Source organism: Ahaetulla prasina, chromosome 9, assembly GCF_028640845.1.
Source record: "Ahaetulla prasina isolate Xishuangbanna chromosome 9, ASM2864084v1, whole genome shotgun sequence".
NCBI classification, from domain to species: domain Eukaryota; kingdom Metazoa; phylum Chordata; class Lepidosauria; order Squamata; family Colubridae; genus Ahaetulla; species Ahaetulla prasina.
In genome coordinates this window covers 15469550-15487050 of record NC_080547.1, presented here as the reverse complement: position 1 = coordinate 15487050, position 17501 = coordinate 15469550, and the positions used below count along the sequence as shown (strand labels likewise).

Sequence of the window (17501 nt, the reverse complement as noted above, 5' to 3'; positions counted from 1 at the left end):
TTGGCCTCTTATTTTTGGCCCTTTTCCAGTCTTTTTTTTTTTTTTTTTTTGCCTGTTTCCGGGGCTTTTTTCAGCCTGTTTTTAAAGCTTTTTTGGCCCGTTTTTCTGAAAAACGGACTCAAAAAGACCTCAAAAATGGGCCCAAAAGGCCTCAAAAATGGGCACAAAAAAGCCTCAAAAACGGGCACAAAAAAGCCTCAAAAACAGGCACAAAAAAGCCTCAAAAACAGGCACAAAAAAGCCTTGAAAACTGCTGAAAAAAGCCTCGAAAATGGGCCAAAAAAAAAAAAAAAAGGCTGGAAAAAGGCCTGAAAATGGGGCATGTGGAGGCCAAAAAACGGCCAACAGATGGGCGGGGCTTCGTCAATATTCCGTCTAAAAGACGCATAGACATTTTCGTCCCCTTTCGAGAAACAAAAAAGTGCGTCTTTTAGTCCGAAAAATACAGTATATCATGCACATTTTTACATATTTCATGTACATCTTTGATACAATTTTTACCTTGATGACACATTTTTGTGCAAGTGGAGAGTCATCTTTGGCTTCCACTCCCCCACTTTCTCCCTTAGCCCGTCAAAACAAGGCAGTTTTGCAATTAATTTTAACAGAATAGAACCAACGTTGAAAGGACTTGTTTAGATCAGGGATGTCCAACCTTGGCAACTTTTAAGACTTGTGGACTTATTTATTTATTTTATTTATTTATTTATTCGCATTTTTATACCGCCCTATCTCCCAAGGGACTCAGGGCGGTTTACAGCCTGATAAAAACATACAGAGTAAAACATCAATAAAAAACTTATTAAATAAGGCCGAATATTTAAAATAGCAATAAAAGTAATAAAACCCCAATTAAAACCAAATTCAAAATTTAAAATTCTAGTCCAGTCCTGCGCAAATAAACAGATGTGTCTTAAGCTTGCGGCGAAAGGTTCGAAGGTCAGGAAGTTGATGAAGTCCTGGGGGAAGTTCGTTCCAGAGGGTGGGAGCCCCCACAGAAAAGGCCCTTCCCCTGGGCGTCGCCTGCCGGCACTGCCTGGCCGACGGCACCCTGAGGAGTCCCTCCCTGTGAGAGCGCACGGGTCGTTGAGAGGCAATCGGTGGCAGCAGACAGTCCCGTAAGTAACCCGGCCCTATGCCATGGAGCGCTTTGAAGATAGTTACCAAAACCTTGAAGCGCACCCGGAAGGCCACAGGTAGCCAGTGCAGTCTGCGCAGAACTTCGCTAGCTAGGGAATTCTGGGAGCAGAAGTCCAGTGGTCTTAAAATTGCCAAGGATACCTCTTGGTTCATGTCATGGAATTCAACCGATCCTTACTGGGAGAAGGGAAACCAGGCCTTATGAAACCGCAAAGAGTTACTTTTTACTAAATGATAAAGGGGTTGTATATACAGATCTATCTATACATAAGAATCTATCAAGTTAATGGCCAGCACAACATTGGTGCTAGATACGAGGTAACAGAATTCAAAAGGGGTTGGATTTAGAGCATTTGTGGGAACGCAAGTACTCTAGGCTTATTCCTCTCTTCACTCTACCCCCTCTTGGCTCAGCCTGTCCTTCTCCTACAAAATGGAGGCGATACAATTGTTGTCTTTAACTGATGTGGTCCAACTAAACATTGCCTTCCCTTCCCAGCTACAAGACTCCAACGAAGCCAGATGGCGTGAACTATATTCACACAGATGAGGAGGTAAGGGGGTCTTCTTAGACCAACGGACAATGACTGTCTTCTCCTCCCCATCCCAAGAAAAATAGCATAGCAACATTACCAGATAACCCAATTTCATATCTACGGGGGTAAATGTTGGGTAGGATTTTGGATTTGATTTCCAAATTGTGTTTTGGAGCATGCTGCGTTTGTGTGTCCGTTTCTGCCGAAGGACCTCTTTGTAAATCTCAAAAAAAAAAAAATAGGCAGGGGATGCAGCTGCTTTAACAAGTGGCAGACAGTTGCTGCGTTCATGTCTCCTCTTCTCCAAAATACCTTTTGGAAATCAGATCCGAAGCATTGCTCAGCTTAATTTAGGATGCAGCTTTTCTGGGAAGATTCATGATGGACCCACTATTCCTATTCAAGGTTGCTAATTAAACCCCACCTCTGTTCTGAGACTAAGGGAAGTAGAATCTAGGCGTGCCCAAGGAAGGAACAAGGGCAGAAGCTGTGGTTGGGTACAAACATTGGTCTATGTGGCTTGGTTTGCTTAACCATTGATACCCAATTAAAGAACAGGTTATCAACGGAAGATAATATTTAGAGCACAGGGTTGAATTTTGGGGTCATTGGTGCCCTCTGAGCTTGGTTGTCTCCTTGTAGACGTTTCATGACCCAACTAGATAACATCATCAGTGCTAGAAGCGGGTGGTGGTGTTGTGACCCAGGCCCAAGTAGGTAGTAGGAAACTCAGTCAGTGTAAAAACAAATAAACTTTATTAGAACAGCTGAGAATTGCTTCATTCTCAGCATAGTCCAACTAAATTAAAGCAAATTCCTCCCAACGTCATTCCTCAGTCCTATCACCAACCTTGATCCAATTAGGCAACCTGCCAAAGGCTTTTCTTGGCAAAAGTTCAAAAGCAGAAGACGCCGACAAGAAATAAAGGCAGCAAGACAAGGCTGTCAACATTGTTTTCCGGCAAAGAGCCCAAACGCCGTTGCTGCTCTTTTAAGCCTTATGGGAGGGGCCAGTCATCTCTTGGCCCTACTCCCGAGTCGTCCTCTTTGCTTTAGCTGGTCTTGCCTTCTGGCAGCTCTTCTCATGCGTGCATTAAGAACAGGCTCCTCCTGTTCTTCTGCCTCACTACTGTCAGCCTCTGGGGGCTCTGGAGTCCGCACCTCACTTCCCGATGGCCCTGGCCCCACCACAGCCTCCGACGCAGAGCCCTCATCCGGGCCTTCCCCAGTCTCCAGGACTGGTCCATGCTCTTCCTCAGCCTCATTGCTGTCTGATTCTGTTGTCAGTTCTGCAGGCTGCTGGCGGACCACAACAGGGGTTTCCTTTCTGTTTATATACAAGTCCCTTCTAGCACTGATGATGTTACCTAACTGGGTCATGAAACATCTGCAAGAAAACAAGCTCGGAGAGTACCAAAGATCCCACAGTCCTCCTCCTCCTCCCCCCCTCCTTTTCCACTCCACAAACCCCACTCCCTTCTAGCACTGGTGATGTTACCTAGAGGGGTAATAAAACACCTGCAAGGAAGCAACCTAGCTCAGAGAGCACCACCAGAAGTGGCTTCATTGAGCTCTTGCAATTTACAAAACGCGGTGCTTGAGTTTTCACGCAAAACGTTAAGACTAAAACCAGATCTATTTCAGAATGCCTGCCTGGCGCAATGGGTCAACTCAGCCAGAATTTACCAAAATTAAATGCTGGAAAAAAACCTGAACCCTTAGCCTCTTTCGGCCATCGGCCAAGCAGCTACGTCTGCTGACAGTTGTTGGGCGACAACTCTTTAAGCTCCTTTTTCATTCCAGAAGACTTTGGTTTAATTTGGGTAAAGCAGAGGAGGGAGCTACGCACCAACACAACCCTACCCCGCTTCCTTTAACATGCTGTGCTGTGTCTTTGCTGCAGGGTGACTTTAGACACAAGTCCTCCTTCGTGATATGAACCAGCAGAGACACTTGGATTTTGGCCCGGCGGCGAGAGCAGAGGGCAGCAAAACCTTCCCCTCCGAGGGGGCGGTCGCCGATGTGTGTGTGAACTTTCTACTCCTTTCTAAACCATTTACAGACAACGCGGATGCAGTGGCCCGTGGTTGGTTTTTGTTTCTTTTTTTTTAAAAAAGCCAAACTTTTTTGTTGTTGTTGTTGCCAAAGTCAAACCCCGGTTTTTTTTGAAACTGCCAAACTGCCGTCTTCCGCTTCAGAAGCGACCGTTGCCAACACAAGTCTCTTCGGGGAGCGGGGTGGGTGGGTGCAGGAGAGCATCTCTTCAATCTTTGGGAGGAGAAAAATCGCTTCGATTAAAAAATCTCCGGGGAATCACTCGCAGGCCAGCTGACCCAAGATTGCAGAGCTGCCTCGTCTACTATCCCACGAACGTAACATCGGAGACAGACTTCCGCACCCCCCTCGCATCGCTCTCGTCTGCTTCGAGGCCCTTTTGGCAGGACAGGTTCCGCACGGCGAGCGTCTCTTCGGGTTGCCAAGCAACAACAGACAACAACAACAACAGACAACAGCACCACAACAACAAAAAAAGCCAACCCTTCTGACTTTTCGATCTGGTTCCTGGGACCGAAGATTGACTTTTTTTCTACTGTTGTTCTTCTTTCCTTTGTAGAATTCTACGATATGATTATTTTTCTCTCTTTTTTGTTGGTTGTTGTTGTTGTTGTTTTTGCAAAGATGTATTTTGATTATTTTTTTTTAAGTCCTTTTTTTGTTTGTTTTTAATTTAAAATGTAAATAGGTTGGTAGGCCAAACGGTGTTAATTGTAATAACGTAGTGAACTTTACAGGGTTTCCGATTCATGCTTTCCCGGTACTGATAACAACCGTATCAGTATTAACCGAAAGTGCAGTGTGGCAAAACACTTAATTTCCTTTCATGGGGTAGGTAATTGAAGATTTATTTTTTTTCCCTGCAGACAAATACGGGCATGGTCGAAAGATTTGCCCAACTCCCATGTTTCCCCGAAAATAAGACCCTGTCTTATATTTTTTTTGAATCCCGAAATAAGCACTTGGCCTTATTTTCGGAGAGGTCTTATTATTTTGGGACGCATTGAGCAAGACAGGGCTCCTCTTGCTGTCTTACCTGATTTCCAGCTCTGTCTCCCTAACCCTAACCAGAGAAAATGACGGGGACTGGCTGCGCATGCCTTTAAATATTATTCGGGGAGGGCTTATTTACAGGGGAAACATGGTCGTAGTAGCAAGAGCATAAAGGGAAGGCATCGAATGTGTTTTGAATTATTTTGTAAGTGGAAGGGAATTTGGGATACGACAAGATGCCCAAAAGACAAACCCCCAAATCATTTGACGGGTGCTCCAAAGTTACCGAGTTCTAAATTTCTGGGATGGGCGCTTTAGTTCTTGGGAAGGCGAAATCAAACAAATGTACGTAATTTAGCCAGCCAAAAATGGAGGAGACTCTGACCTTATGCCTCATCTCCCTTTTCAAACATCCCACTTGTGAAAACACTTATCTTGTCCTGGACACTTTTATCTTATTCAGGAACGAGGGAATGGAGTGTCGTTAAATATGCAATTCTCTCTCTGATTTTTCTGTTCGGCAACCCATTGGCACTGCCAACTTATCTGGCTTATAAGCAAGCAAGCAACTTCTAGCAATTCCCACAGCAGCCATAGCCTTCTCGGATCTACAGCAGGAATATTTAACTTGGCACCTTTTAAGGCCTGTGGAGTTTAACTCCCAGAATTCCCCAGCAAGCCATGCATGGCTGGCTGTGGAATTCTGGGATTTTGTCCACAGGTCTTAAAAGGTGCCAAGGTTGGAGACCCCTTGTTCTACAGCAAGGATCCTACGATTTGCGGTGATGGGAAAAATGTCGTTTTGCTCCCCAAAACACGGTCTATTTTTTAGGGATGATTTTTTCAGCCTCCAAGTTCATAGTCTTAATTCTGAACGGAGACAGTATTATTATTACCTACGAAGATGTAGGACTGGGTTTGTTGACCTTCTGTATTAATCTGCCTTAGAATATCCAACACACTGGATCGATTTGCTTTCTCTCTGTCTCTCTCTTTTTAAGGAAGTTGAGAACTCATTGGTGCATTTCATTTCTGTTCAACAGTTTTAAATTCCAAGGGTAAAGTGGCACTAAAGTTAAGGGAGGGGAGCTTTCACAAGGTGCCCCAATCCAGCTAACTTGGTTTGACTTTCAACCGTGGCTACCTCGGCGTTCGACCAAAGCAAGGTGTTTTATCCACTGCCAAAATGTTTTCTTTCTCCCTGACAACTTTGAAGGTTGCCTTCTGGATCAAAATGGTTTTCCCTTCTGCCTTAGTGTGTTCACTAACCCTTTTCCAAGGCTGCCTCTCTTGACACCCAAAAGTAAAAGAAAATCCTTGAATATTTAGTGGGAACAAAGAATCGATACCTCTTTTGTCTTTGGGATCAGTCTACACCAGAAGTGTCCAACCTTGGCCGTTTTAAGACTTGTGGACTTCAACTCCCAGAATTCCCCAGCCAGTCATGCTGGCTGGGGAATTCTGGGAGTTGAAGTCCACAAGTCTTAAAGTGGCCATGTTTGGACACCCCTGATCTATGCTGTTACACTCCTAACCCGGATTAACAGGTACAGTTGACCACTAGGGACAAGTTAGAAGTCCAAGGAGACTTAATCTAACAGTTGGACCATCCTCTTTGCAAAACTGTAAGTGTTGAATGCTAGAGAACAGGTTGAAGGAATTTCGATTCTCCGTAGACTTTCAAAATTTAGTTCACTAAGCAAGATAAAGGGTGTCTAGGAATGGTCTTTTGGGCCAGGATGAAGTTGAGAAGGTCAACTCAACTTGAGCTGCAGTGTGATCTTCTCATTTTGTTCCACTCAATGCCGAATATGATGAAGAGTGGCAGAATATGTTAGAAGAGTTATCTGTTGCTAGAGAACTTAAGATCCTAGAAGGTCAGCGGTGAAGTAGGATGGCCGTTGTCCCGCAGGATTGGTTGGCAGTGAAGAGGATGGGGACTGCTTGGCAAAATTATTCATCGCCTATGGGGAAGATTCCTGGAAGTTTAACGTGCGAGTTGGTTAGCTGCAGTGATTTGTCCGTAGGAATCCAAACAGGTTGGCGATTTAAGGTGGCATCATTTGTGCTACAAACCCCCAATCTGTGCCAGAGTTGGCAAGGCTCATTAATGTATTTGCATTGTAACGTATTTGTTTAACGAACAGGGGGTGATGAATTTCAAATTCTAGGAAGGACTGTTAGTGGCATGGGATGAGTCCATTAAAAATTTCTTCCACTGAAGTTGGGTCAATTAATCCTGGTTAAATTTGTAACAGACGCAAACACTTTCAAAAATGACATTGTTATGCTGGTGAGAAGCTCTTTCCAAAGAATTAAGTCTTTTGGGTCTCAAAAATGCACCAGTGGAATCTCTTTTAACAAACAGGTCTCCGCAAAACACATTGTAAATACTTAAAATCGGTTTGTACTAATGTTAATGCATATAACTTTGCTGAGAATGTTTTACATAAATATATATATATATATAAATATATATATAAAGTTGTAATTTTGGACAATTTTTATGCTAATGGTGATGGTGAGGACCCCTGCAATGGGTTACTTTGGTTGTGCATGGATGAAGTTTAGCTATTTAGCAGAGTACAATTATGGGTTACTGTGGGTGGATGGATGGATGGATGAAACAACGGCCTCTCATTTGTAAGTTACCAACTGATTAAGCTACAATGCAAGGGAGACATTGTTGAGGCTTTGGGGCGGGGTGAAATTCAGCAGGTCCTGGGGAACCGGGAGCAGAAATTTTGAGTAGTTCGAGAACCAGCAAATATCACCTCTGGCTGGCCACAGAGTAGGGTGGGAATGGAGTTTTGGCAATATCCTTCCCCCAGGAGTGGGGAGGGAATGGAGATTTTGCAGTATCCTTCCCCTGCCACGCCCACCAAGTCACACCACGCCCACCAAGCCCACAGAACCGGTAGTTTAAAAAAATTGAATTTCACCCCTGCTTTGGGGTGAAATGTGTACATTGCTCTCCAAAAAGCATTATGTCCCTTTATAAGTAAAAACTATGGTTGACAAGTCTATATTTTTGTGTCTGGCTGAATTGTTTTTAAAAGGGAGAAAGCAAAGATTTAAGAACTGTCTCCAGACCACTAAATCTTTAGGAAAGAACTCTTGTAAACAAGAAATTTAGACGTTGGATGGGTTAAAAGCATGGGCAGGCGGTGACAGCAATTTGCCCCTTTCCTTTAAGCAATAAATTCCAGCCAATGGACTCCTGATCATTTCTCCAACCTCAGTACGATAATCTTTCACCAGGGAAGACTCAACAAAGAGTAAATCCCTCTCAAAAGTCAACAGATCTCCACCGTATCTTCAGTGTGAGGGGGAAAAAAAATCTTCAATTCTCTTAAACTCTTCTTTGTAACGCGAAGTAGAAAGATGACAATCGGCAGAAAGGATTTCAACCAGTGGCGGGTTGCTACCGGTTCACCCTGGATCAGGCGAACCAGTAGCAGCGGTAGTGGGGAGCTCCACCCATCCACCTGGACCTCTCTGCCCATGCGCAGAAGCATTGCGCGTGCGTGCAAGTGCCCCCGCGAGCAAACCGGGAGCGACCGAAATTGAAACCCACTACTGGTTTCAACCTGTATGTTAATAAAAATAAATAATAATTCGATTCTTGATAAAAAATGCTTTCCCTTCCACATATTGGTCAACCCGGCCAATGCATCTCTTCATTGCAAGAATTGTAAAGCAATTCTTTTTCTCCCCTCAAACTATATTTGATGTACCCAGAGGTTCCACAAATTGGAAAAGGTGGATTGGTTTCCAAAAGAAATTCTCCTTAAAATGTACATCAGTGGTGGGTTTCAATTTTTTTAACTACCGGTTCTTTGGGTGTGGCATGGCTTGGTGTGGGCGTGGCAGGGGAAGGATACTGTAAAATCTCCATTCCCAACCCATCCAGGGGAAGGATACTGCAAAATCCCCATTTCCTCCCGATCAGCAGGGACTTGGGAGGCAGAGAATAGATGGGGGCGGGGCCAGTTAGAATTTTTACTACGGGTTCTTCGAACTACTCAAAATTTCTGCTACCGATTCTCCAGAACTGGTCAGAACCTGCAGAAAACCATCTCTGATGTACATGATATATCAAGAGGAAAAATGCCGAAGAGTGTTTACAGCGTAACTAATATGCATTGTAGTTCTCTGTGTAGAGTTGAAGAATGATTGCTTGCCTGGTATGCGCTTACCACATCTATGTCTGTATATAGAAGACTTGTATATAAACCACTATTTGTAATGACACAACCTCTGTGTCCTGTATTTTGCTCCTGGGTCGTTTCAAAATATTAGTTACGCTGTAAACACTCTTGACAAAAAAAAAAAAGAAAGAAAGAAAAAAGGCATGGCTTTTGAGACTCGTATCCCCGCCGTCAGAAATGAAGCGCTGGCCTAAATTCCAAGTTGACCATATGGAAATAGAATCAAACTAGGGACACCAGGGAATTTGACAAGATGCTCTTGAAAGGATTAATCCTAAAGAGCCTATATAAAATGTTTGGAACTTAAAAGATTTCCGAGAGGATCTCTGAAGGACTAACAAACTGTGGAGGATAAAAGGCTGGGTGCAGTCTTTGTAATGCTCATCTAGGGAACTTTTCTAGCCTTCCGTACTATCATTTTCGCTATGATTCTTCTAACTGGAGATGAGTTTTTATTCAATGTTTACATAGAGCGCCAGTTTGGTTTAATGGGGAAGGCACCAGGAGATGGGGAGATCTAGTCCCACCTCAGGCATGAAAGCAGACTGAATGACTTTGGACCAATCACCAATGGATGGTGAGTTCTAGTCCCACCTTAGGCATGAAAGCTGACTGAATGACTTTGGGCCAATCACCAGGAGACAGTGAGTTCTAGTCCCATCTCAGGCATGAAAGCTAACTGGGTGACTTTGGGCCAATCAGCAGGAGACCGTCAGTTCTAGTCCCAACTTAGGCATGTAAGTTGGCTGGTTGATGGGCCAGTCACTGTCAGCTCATGATGTCAAGCTCAGGGTACAAACGGGCCAATTTCTGCCTCAACCAATCAATCAGTTGATTACAAAAAAAAAAATGGACCCCACTAGTGGGACAATGATAGGAAGGGAAAAAAATCCAACATTTACATTATAGAATGCTTTGATCTCCATCCCAAAATATTGCTTGAACCGCCACAGAACTCATTGTCTGGGATCCCCTCCTTCAAATAAACCCCCTGGATATGGGGGGGGAAAAATTCTCAAATTCTCACAAATTCATTGGGCCCCTTGGAAAAAACATTTCCTGTTGGACCATAAACTCTTTTCCAGTGAGATTAACAAAAGAATGAAAGGGGAACCTGAAGTTTTGACTGAAAGCAAGCGGTGGCATTTGGAGTTTCGTAAAAGTATTTATTCTGTATATAGTAAAATTAAGGACATGGTACGGATGTAATAAACAATCCCCACGCATAGGGGCTAGATGACTTAAGCTAGTCATATAGCCCCTGACATGTGATGATGGTTTAGCCAGGAGCCTCTAAACTTGGCAACTTTAAGACTTGGGGCTACTTCAACTCCCAGAATTCCTCAGGATTTCTGGGAGTTGGAAGTCCACAAGTCTTAAAATTTGCCAGGTTTGGAGAGTCCTAGTTTAGGCTAAACGGTCTTTACAAGAACAGATGGGGTTTTTTTCCCCCCTGGAAATCTGTTTGATTCAACTCCTAAGGGCTTTGTCAGGGGACAGTTAGTGTCTAGGGTTTGGTTCTCCAACCTGGGCAACTTGAAGACTTGTGGACTTCAACTCCCAGAATTCCTCAGCCAGCTTTGCTGGCTGAGAAATTCTGGGAGTTTAAGTCCACAAATCTCCAAGTTGCCAAGATTGGAGTCACAGCCAACCTTTTCTCTGCAGGAGAAAATATGGATTCAGTTCCAGGGAGATTTATGAGGTTGCAATAGATCTCTCTCTTTGTCTCTTTGGATGGTGCAATCGTTTTCATCGGGGAGGAATTACGGTGTGAAATTTCAACACTGCAATTCTTCCAGGAGACTCATCCCCCCGCCACACCCCCCAAACTTCCCCCCCATGTTTGCATGGTCTGGCCTAGACCAGAGAACAATATCTTTTCTCCCATACGACTTTAGATTTCACCATCCCTCCAACCGATGCAAAACGAGGATGTGAAATTAAGCTTAGCGCTTAGATGTTGGCTGCGGAAAGACTTGGACTTCAACTCCCAGAATTCCTCAGCCAGCTTTGCTGGCTGAGGAATTCTGGGAGTTTAAGTCCACAAATCTTCAAGTTGCCAAGATTGGAGTCACAGCCAACCTTTTCTCTGCAGGAGAAAATATGGATTCAGTTCCAGGGAGATTTATGAGGTTGCAATAGATCTCTCTCTTTGTCTCTTTGGATGGTGCAATCGTTTTCATCGGGGAGGAATTACGGTGTGAAATTTCAACACTGCAATTCTTCCAGGAGACTCATCCCCGCCACACCCCCCAAACTTCCCCCCCATGTTTGCATGGTCTGGCCTAGACCAGAGAACAATATCTTTTCTCCCATACGACTTTAGATTTCACCATCCCTCCAACCGATGCAAAACGAGGATGTGAAATTAAGCTTAGCGCTTAGATGTTGGCTGCGGGAAAGACTTGGAACGCCGGGCCAATACGTGTCCCATCGCCAAAGGTCTGGTGCCAAACCTATAAGTGTTTCATGGGCCCCAATTAACACAATTACTCCAGAGGTCATCCACGTATCAAATAAAATATAGGGGGGGGAAGGGAGGTGGTTGTCTAGCTACGCAGCAATAGGTTATTTCCAGCTGCAGTGCTACTAAACACATTATTTATAGCACACCGATTATAAAAGCAAGCAAGCTCGACAAGGGGGAGAATAAAAAGCAAGAGTTAGGAGGCATTGATCGATGATCTTCCAAAAGGTGCAGAGACCGCTCTAGAAACATGATTCTGCTTGTAAGGCAAGTGGCATTCTTGCTGGGGGGAGAAAAACGGTCATTTCGTTGGTTGCCGGGGCGTTCTACGGCTGGATCTCCGCAGACTTAAACTGGATGGACTGCTTCTTCTCGGAGAAGTCACCCTCCATTGTGGAGGCTGGGGCAACCTACAGGAGAATGCAGATAAGAAAGTAAAAAAAAAAGAAAGAAAGAAAAAGAACACCCATGGGATCCAGGAGAACCAGCAGAGACGCATCATGAGCCGTGGTGGCGCAGTGGTCAGAGTGCAGTACTGCAGGCTATTTCTGCTGACTGCCTGCTGCCTGCCATTTGGCAGTTCGAATCTCGCCAGGCTCAGGGTTGACTCAGTCTTCCAAGTCGGGTAAAATGAGGATTCAGATTGTCGGGGGGCAAATATGCTGACTCTGTAAACCGCTCAGCAAGTGCGGTAAAGCATTATGAAATAGTATATGTCCAAGTGCTATTGGTATTTTCTTTCTTTCTTTCTTTCTTTCTTTCTTTCTTTCTTTCTTTCTTTCTTTCTTTCTTTCTTTCTTTCTTTCTTTCTTTCTTTCTCTCTCTCTCTCTCTCTCTCTCTCTCTCTCTTTCTTTCTTCCTTCCTTCCTTCCTTCCTTCCTTCCCTTCCCTTCCCTGTGATTAGAATACAATAGAATACAACTCCTGGCTCTGCCTGGAGCCAGGAGTTCAATCCTGACCAGCTCAAGGTTGACTCAGCCTTTTGTCCTTCTGAGGTCGATAAAATGAGGACCCAGATTGTTGGTGGGGGGGCAAGATGCTGACTCTGTAAACCGCTTAGAGAAGGCTGTATACAACTGTAAAGCGGTATATAAATCTTAAGTGCTCTCGCTATTATACTCTAAAACTAGGAGCATAAGATGACCGCATAGCTAAAATAAATATTAAACTGGGGTTAATAAGAATTATGAGATGGGGGAAGGCTTCTTAGTTTTACTTTTTAAAGTGGAACCCACCCTTAGACACATACACACACACACACCCCGATCGTGGGGAAGAAGGGCAGGACAAAAAGACGTGTATAGTTTCATTTATACTCACAACTTATCTGGTGAGGTCAAGCAAATGATATGTTCCTGTGAAGTTTCTGGTTCTTTGACTGCAGGAAGAGAAAGAGGCATTATAGCGAGTTTGCCTCTTTTCCACTCTTAAGTTTTTTGTTTTTTTAAAAAAAAAAAACAGTAACAAATTTGGAATTGCACCTGCCTTTACAAGAAGGCGATGTGAGGTTCAAACTAATTTGGCTGACTCCGGCTCCGAAGGTCACGTTGTTAATGGACTCTGGAAAAATAAAAAATGCACAACCTTTAGTGCACGCCGACGAGGAAAACTCAATGTATACCTGGCCCTTTTTTTTACCAAGGAATATCACATAAGCAGCTAACCAGCTGTGGTGGTGCAGTGGTTAGAATGCAGTACTGCAGGGTTAACTCTGCCCACAGTTCGGCAGTTTGATCCTGACCGGCTCAAGGTTGACCCAGCCTTTCATCCTTCCGAGGTGGGTAAAATGAGGACCCAGATTGTTGAGGACAAGAGGCTGACCCTGTAAATCGCTTATGTTGTGTCTCGCCCACTTTCACCGCAGCCGGGGCCTTCTTATCTGCTTCCGAACGCTGAGGAATGTCCTAGCATGCCTCCCGGCCCCAGCCCTGGCTCCATGCCCAGACAGGCTGAGGAGGAAGAAGTACCTCCAGCCCCAAGCTCTGGCTCCATGCCCAGGCAAACGGAGCAACTAGACCCCTCCCCCTCCCCCACAGCATGTGAGCCTGAGGAAGGTCAATTGCCAACAGCTGCAGACTGGAGTGACCCTCGGTTCAGGAGAATTGATAGGCGGCGTCAACAGAAGGAAGGGAGGGGCAGGCCGGGATAAGTGCTGAGTCATGGAGCCACACCCCATGGCCTATATAAAGGATCTGCTTTCTGGCATTCTCTGAGTCATGCAAAGTCTAACATATCTTGCTGAAGTCATTTTCTGGTCTCCTGCCTGCCTTGAGAACTTTGCTAGGACTTTGGCAGAGCTGCAGAGGCACGCCTGATTCAGATTTCCCTGACCCGGTCGTCAGCGGAGGAGTGGGACACGACAGCTTAGGGAGGGCTGTAAGGCACTGTGAAGCGGTATATTAAGTCTATTGCTATTGCTAACTCTGCCCACTGCCAGCAATTTGATCCTGACTGGTTCAAGGTTGACTCAGCCTTCCATCCTTCCGAGGTCGGTAAAATGAGGACCCAAATTATTAGGGACAAGATACTGACCTTGTAAACCGCTTGGAGAGGGCTGTAAGGCATTGTGAAGCAGTATATAAGTCTAAGTGCTATTGCTAACAATAATGAAGGCGGGGGGATGGGTGGGAGGAGGAGTTAAACACATATTTAAGAAAGATTATGGCCTAAGAGAACCGGTTTGGTCTAGTGGTGAAGGCACCAGGCTAGAAAAGCAGGAGACGGTGGGTTCTAATCCTGCCTTAGCTTTGAAAGTCAGCTGGCTGAACTTGGACCAGTCAGTCTCACTCAACCCAACCCACCTCACAGGGTTGTTGTTACGGGGAAAGTGGGAAAAGGAAGGTATGGCAGATATGCTCACCACATTTCTGTTATTAAATTGTTTGCTAGGTCCATTTGTACATGGTTATGTCCTTCATCCAAAAATGCAAAGCTCCTCTTGGGTGCCATCAGAATCTGAAGACACAGTGGCCTCACCGCCGCAATTAATATATGCTTGTTTTCTGCAAGTTTCAGTTGCACTTTTAGTTACTACAATTACAGCATGAAGTGCTTTGGAGATGTCGGCTTGGGTGCCAAATAAGCATTTTAAAATGTATTCCTGAAAATGTCACGAATTGTGCGACTCCAACGTATGACTATAAACAATGCTAATTGGGAAAAATAAGGCATCCTTGCGCGGAGTCCTAGTTTTTTTTTTTTATTTGCATTTATATCCCGCCCTTCTCCGAAGACTCAGGGCGGCTTACACCATGTTAGCAATAGTCTTCATCCTATTTGTATATTTATATACAAAGTCAATTTATTGCCCCCAACAATCTGGGTCTTAAGTGGACATCCATTTAGATATGAGCCAGCCGTGTGCAGCAGCTGCCAAAAAAGCCAACACAGTTCTAGGCTCCATAAACAGAGGGATAGAATCAAGATCACGTGAAGTGTTAATACCACTATATGATGCCTTGGTAAGGCCACACTTGGAATCCTGCATTCAGTTTTGGTCGCCACGATGTAAAGAAGATGTTAAGACTCTAGAAAGAGTGCAGAGAAGAGCAACAAAGAGGATTAGGGGACTGCAAGTTAAAACAGACGATGAACGGTTGCAGGAACTGGGTATGTCTAGTTTAACGAAAAGAAGGACTAGGGGAGACATGATAGCAGTGTTCCAATATCTCAGGGGCTGCCACAAAGAAGAGGGAGTCAAGGAGAGAAGCAATCTAGAACTAAGGAGAAATTTCCTGACAGTCAGAACAATTAATCAGTGGAACAACTTGCCTCCAGAAGTTGTAAATGCTCCAACACTGGTAGTTTTAAAGAGGATGTTGGATAACCATTTGTCTGAGGTGGTGTAGGGTTTCCTGCCTACGCAGGGGGTTGGACTAGAAGACCTCCAAGGTCCCTTCCAACTCTGTTATTCTGTTTGAAACTGCATATCTACCTCTCTTGTCCTTTTTGAACTGGCTGCCAATGGCATTGAGATGTATGTTTGGGAAGGCAATGCTCGAATTAAGAGTCTCTCCCGAGCACACCAGCTGCCCTTCCTCCAAGCGAGGAGACTTTCAAACAAAAATAGGGATTTTTTAAAAAAGATACTTACGTTCAGGAGTACTGATTGCACGGCCTTCCAAGGGTCTCTTGGTAACGGAAGACGGTCGGTTCAGGCTGTAAAAAGAAGCTTAGAAGGAGGGCAAAAAGGATAATGTTAGCCACAGAAAATACCTGCGGTACGTTAGCCCACTCCCCTAGCTTTCTACACTCTCTTTACTTAACGTTTATTGACTTATATCCTGCCTTTATTATTTCTACAAATAACTCAAGGCGGGAAACATATGCAGCATATCTTCCACCCCTTATTTCCCCAACAAAAACAATGCTGAGATGTGAGTTCAGCTGAGGAAGAGTGATTAGCTCAAAGTCACCCAGATGGTTTTTGTGCCTAAGGAAGGACTAGAATTCACTGGTACCTGGTGATTAGGTCAAAGGCCCCCTGGCTGACTTTCATGCCTAAGGCGGGACTAGAATTCACTGGCTCCTGGTGGCTGACTCAAAAGTTACCTAACTGGCTGTCATGGCAAAGGTGGGACTAGCACTCACTCTCTCCTAGTGATCAGTTCAAAGTCACCCAGCTGACTTTCATGCCGAACGCAGGACTAGAATTCACTGGCACCTGATGATTAGCTCAAAGTCACCCAGCTGGCTTTCATGCCGAATGCAAGACTAGAATTCACTGCCTCCTGGTGATCAGTTCAAAGTCACCCAACCGGCTTTCATGCCTAAGGCAGGACTAGAATTCACTGCCTCCTGGTGATTAGCTCAAAGTCACCCAACTGGCTTTCATGCTGAACTCTGGACTAGAATTCACTGCCTCCTGGTGATTGGTTCAAAGTCACCCAGCTGGCTTTAATACCTAAGGCAGGACTAGAATTCCCTGACTCCTGGTGATTAGGTCAAGACACCCAACTGGCTTTCATGCCTAAGGCGGGACTAGAATTCACTGCCTCCTGGTGATTGGTTCAAAGTCACTCAGCTGGCTTTAATGCCTAAGGCAGGACTAGAATTCCCTGACTCCTGGTGATTAGGTCAAGATACCCAACTGGCTTTCATGCCTAAGGCGGGACTAGAATTCACTGCCTCCTGGTGATTAGTTCAAAGTCACCCAACTGGCTTTCATGCCTAAGGCGGGACCAGAACCCCCCATCTCCCATTTTCTAGCCTGGTGCCTCAACCACCAGACCCACCTGGTTGGGGAACAGCCTACCTTTATCACTTTGTCCGCTCCCCAGAGATTCCAGCCTGCTGCCCAGGCTCCTGCCACGCTTTGTCTTCATGGCCTCAGCGGCCGCCTTAGCAGAATTGAGGATGGCGAAAGTACTCAGGGACAAATTCCTACAAGGGGAACAAACAGCGCATGGCCAGCCCTTTCATCCCAACCGTAGGAGCTTCAAGCATCTCTTGCCGAGGGGCGGAGACGGTATTATAAACGCTCCGTGGGAAACAGATTAAGCGCGTTTCCGTGCAACGCGTGCTGAAAAAGAAGGGGAGGGGTTCCAGAAGAGTACCTGGGTCTGGGCTTCGTGGCTCCCGGCCCGGGAACGGTAAACGTTGCAAGGGCCGAGAGTGGAGACCGCAGAGGTGGAGAATTGCTTTGGGCAAGCGGGGAGGCCTCGTCCATTTGATTCCGAGGATGTGAAGCCCTCTCCAAGGTGGAAGGCTGTTATTTAAAGGAGAAAACAGAAAGAGGCAAAAAAGACCATTGCAGTATGACAGAGCTTGTTGCAGAAATCAAATCCAGAAAGCACACACAGGTAACTGAATCAGCAGGATTCTCTTTTTATACCCTGTTCCCCCGAAAATAAGACCTCCCTGGATAAGTCACAGCTGCAATGCCCTACAGGTAATCCTCGACTTAAAGCCATTCATTTAGTGATCCAACCGGTCAGTCCTAGAGGAGATCAACCCTGACTGCTCTCTAGAAGACCAGATCCTGAAGATGAAACTCAAATGCTTTGGCCACCTACGGAGAAGGAAGGACTCCCTGGAGTCACAACGGCAGTGACAAAGGGACTGAAGACTGTTGTTCATGCCTAAGGCCAACGCAACATC

At 45.2% G+C, this 17501-nt stretch overlaps 2 protein-coding genes across 4 annotated transcripts in view; one reads left to right on the top strand and one right to left on the bottom strand.

Moving 5' to 3' along the window:
• LOC131204014 (junctional adhesion molecule C-like) overlaps positions 1-5320 on the top strand; it is a 9744-nt gene extending 4424 nt beyond the window's left edge. The window contains exons 3-4 of the mRNA XM_058194806.1: positions 1640-1694; positions 3580-5320. Coding sequence (XP_058050789.1) covers positions 1640-1694; positions 3580-3615 — 91 coding nt within the window. The 3' untranslated portion in view covers positions 3616-5320. The remainder of the gene's footprint in view (positions 1-1639; positions 1695-3579) is intronic.
• A 5890-nt stretch (positions 5321-11210) lies between these two features.
• NCAPD3 (non-SMC condensin II complex subunit D3) overlaps positions 11211-17501 on the bottom strand; it is a 71841-nt gene continuing 65550 nt past the window's right edge. For all 3 annotated transcript variants that reach the window (XM_058193993.1, XM_058193994.1, XM_058193995.1), the window contains 6 exons: positions 16958-17109; positions 16657-16784; positions 15496-15573; positions 12888-12962; positions 12723-12780; positions 11211-11812 (listed from right to left, as the gene is read on the bottom strand). In XM_058193993.1, the coding sequence (XP_058049976.1) occupies positions 11704-11812; positions 12723-12780; positions 12888-12962; positions 15496-15573; positions 16657-16784; positions 16958-17109 (600 nt within the window). In that variant the 3' untranslated portion in view covers positions 11211-11703. The remainder of the gene's footprint in view (positions 11813-12722; positions 12781-12887; positions 12963-15495; positions 15574-16656; positions 16785-16957; positions 17110-17501) is intronic.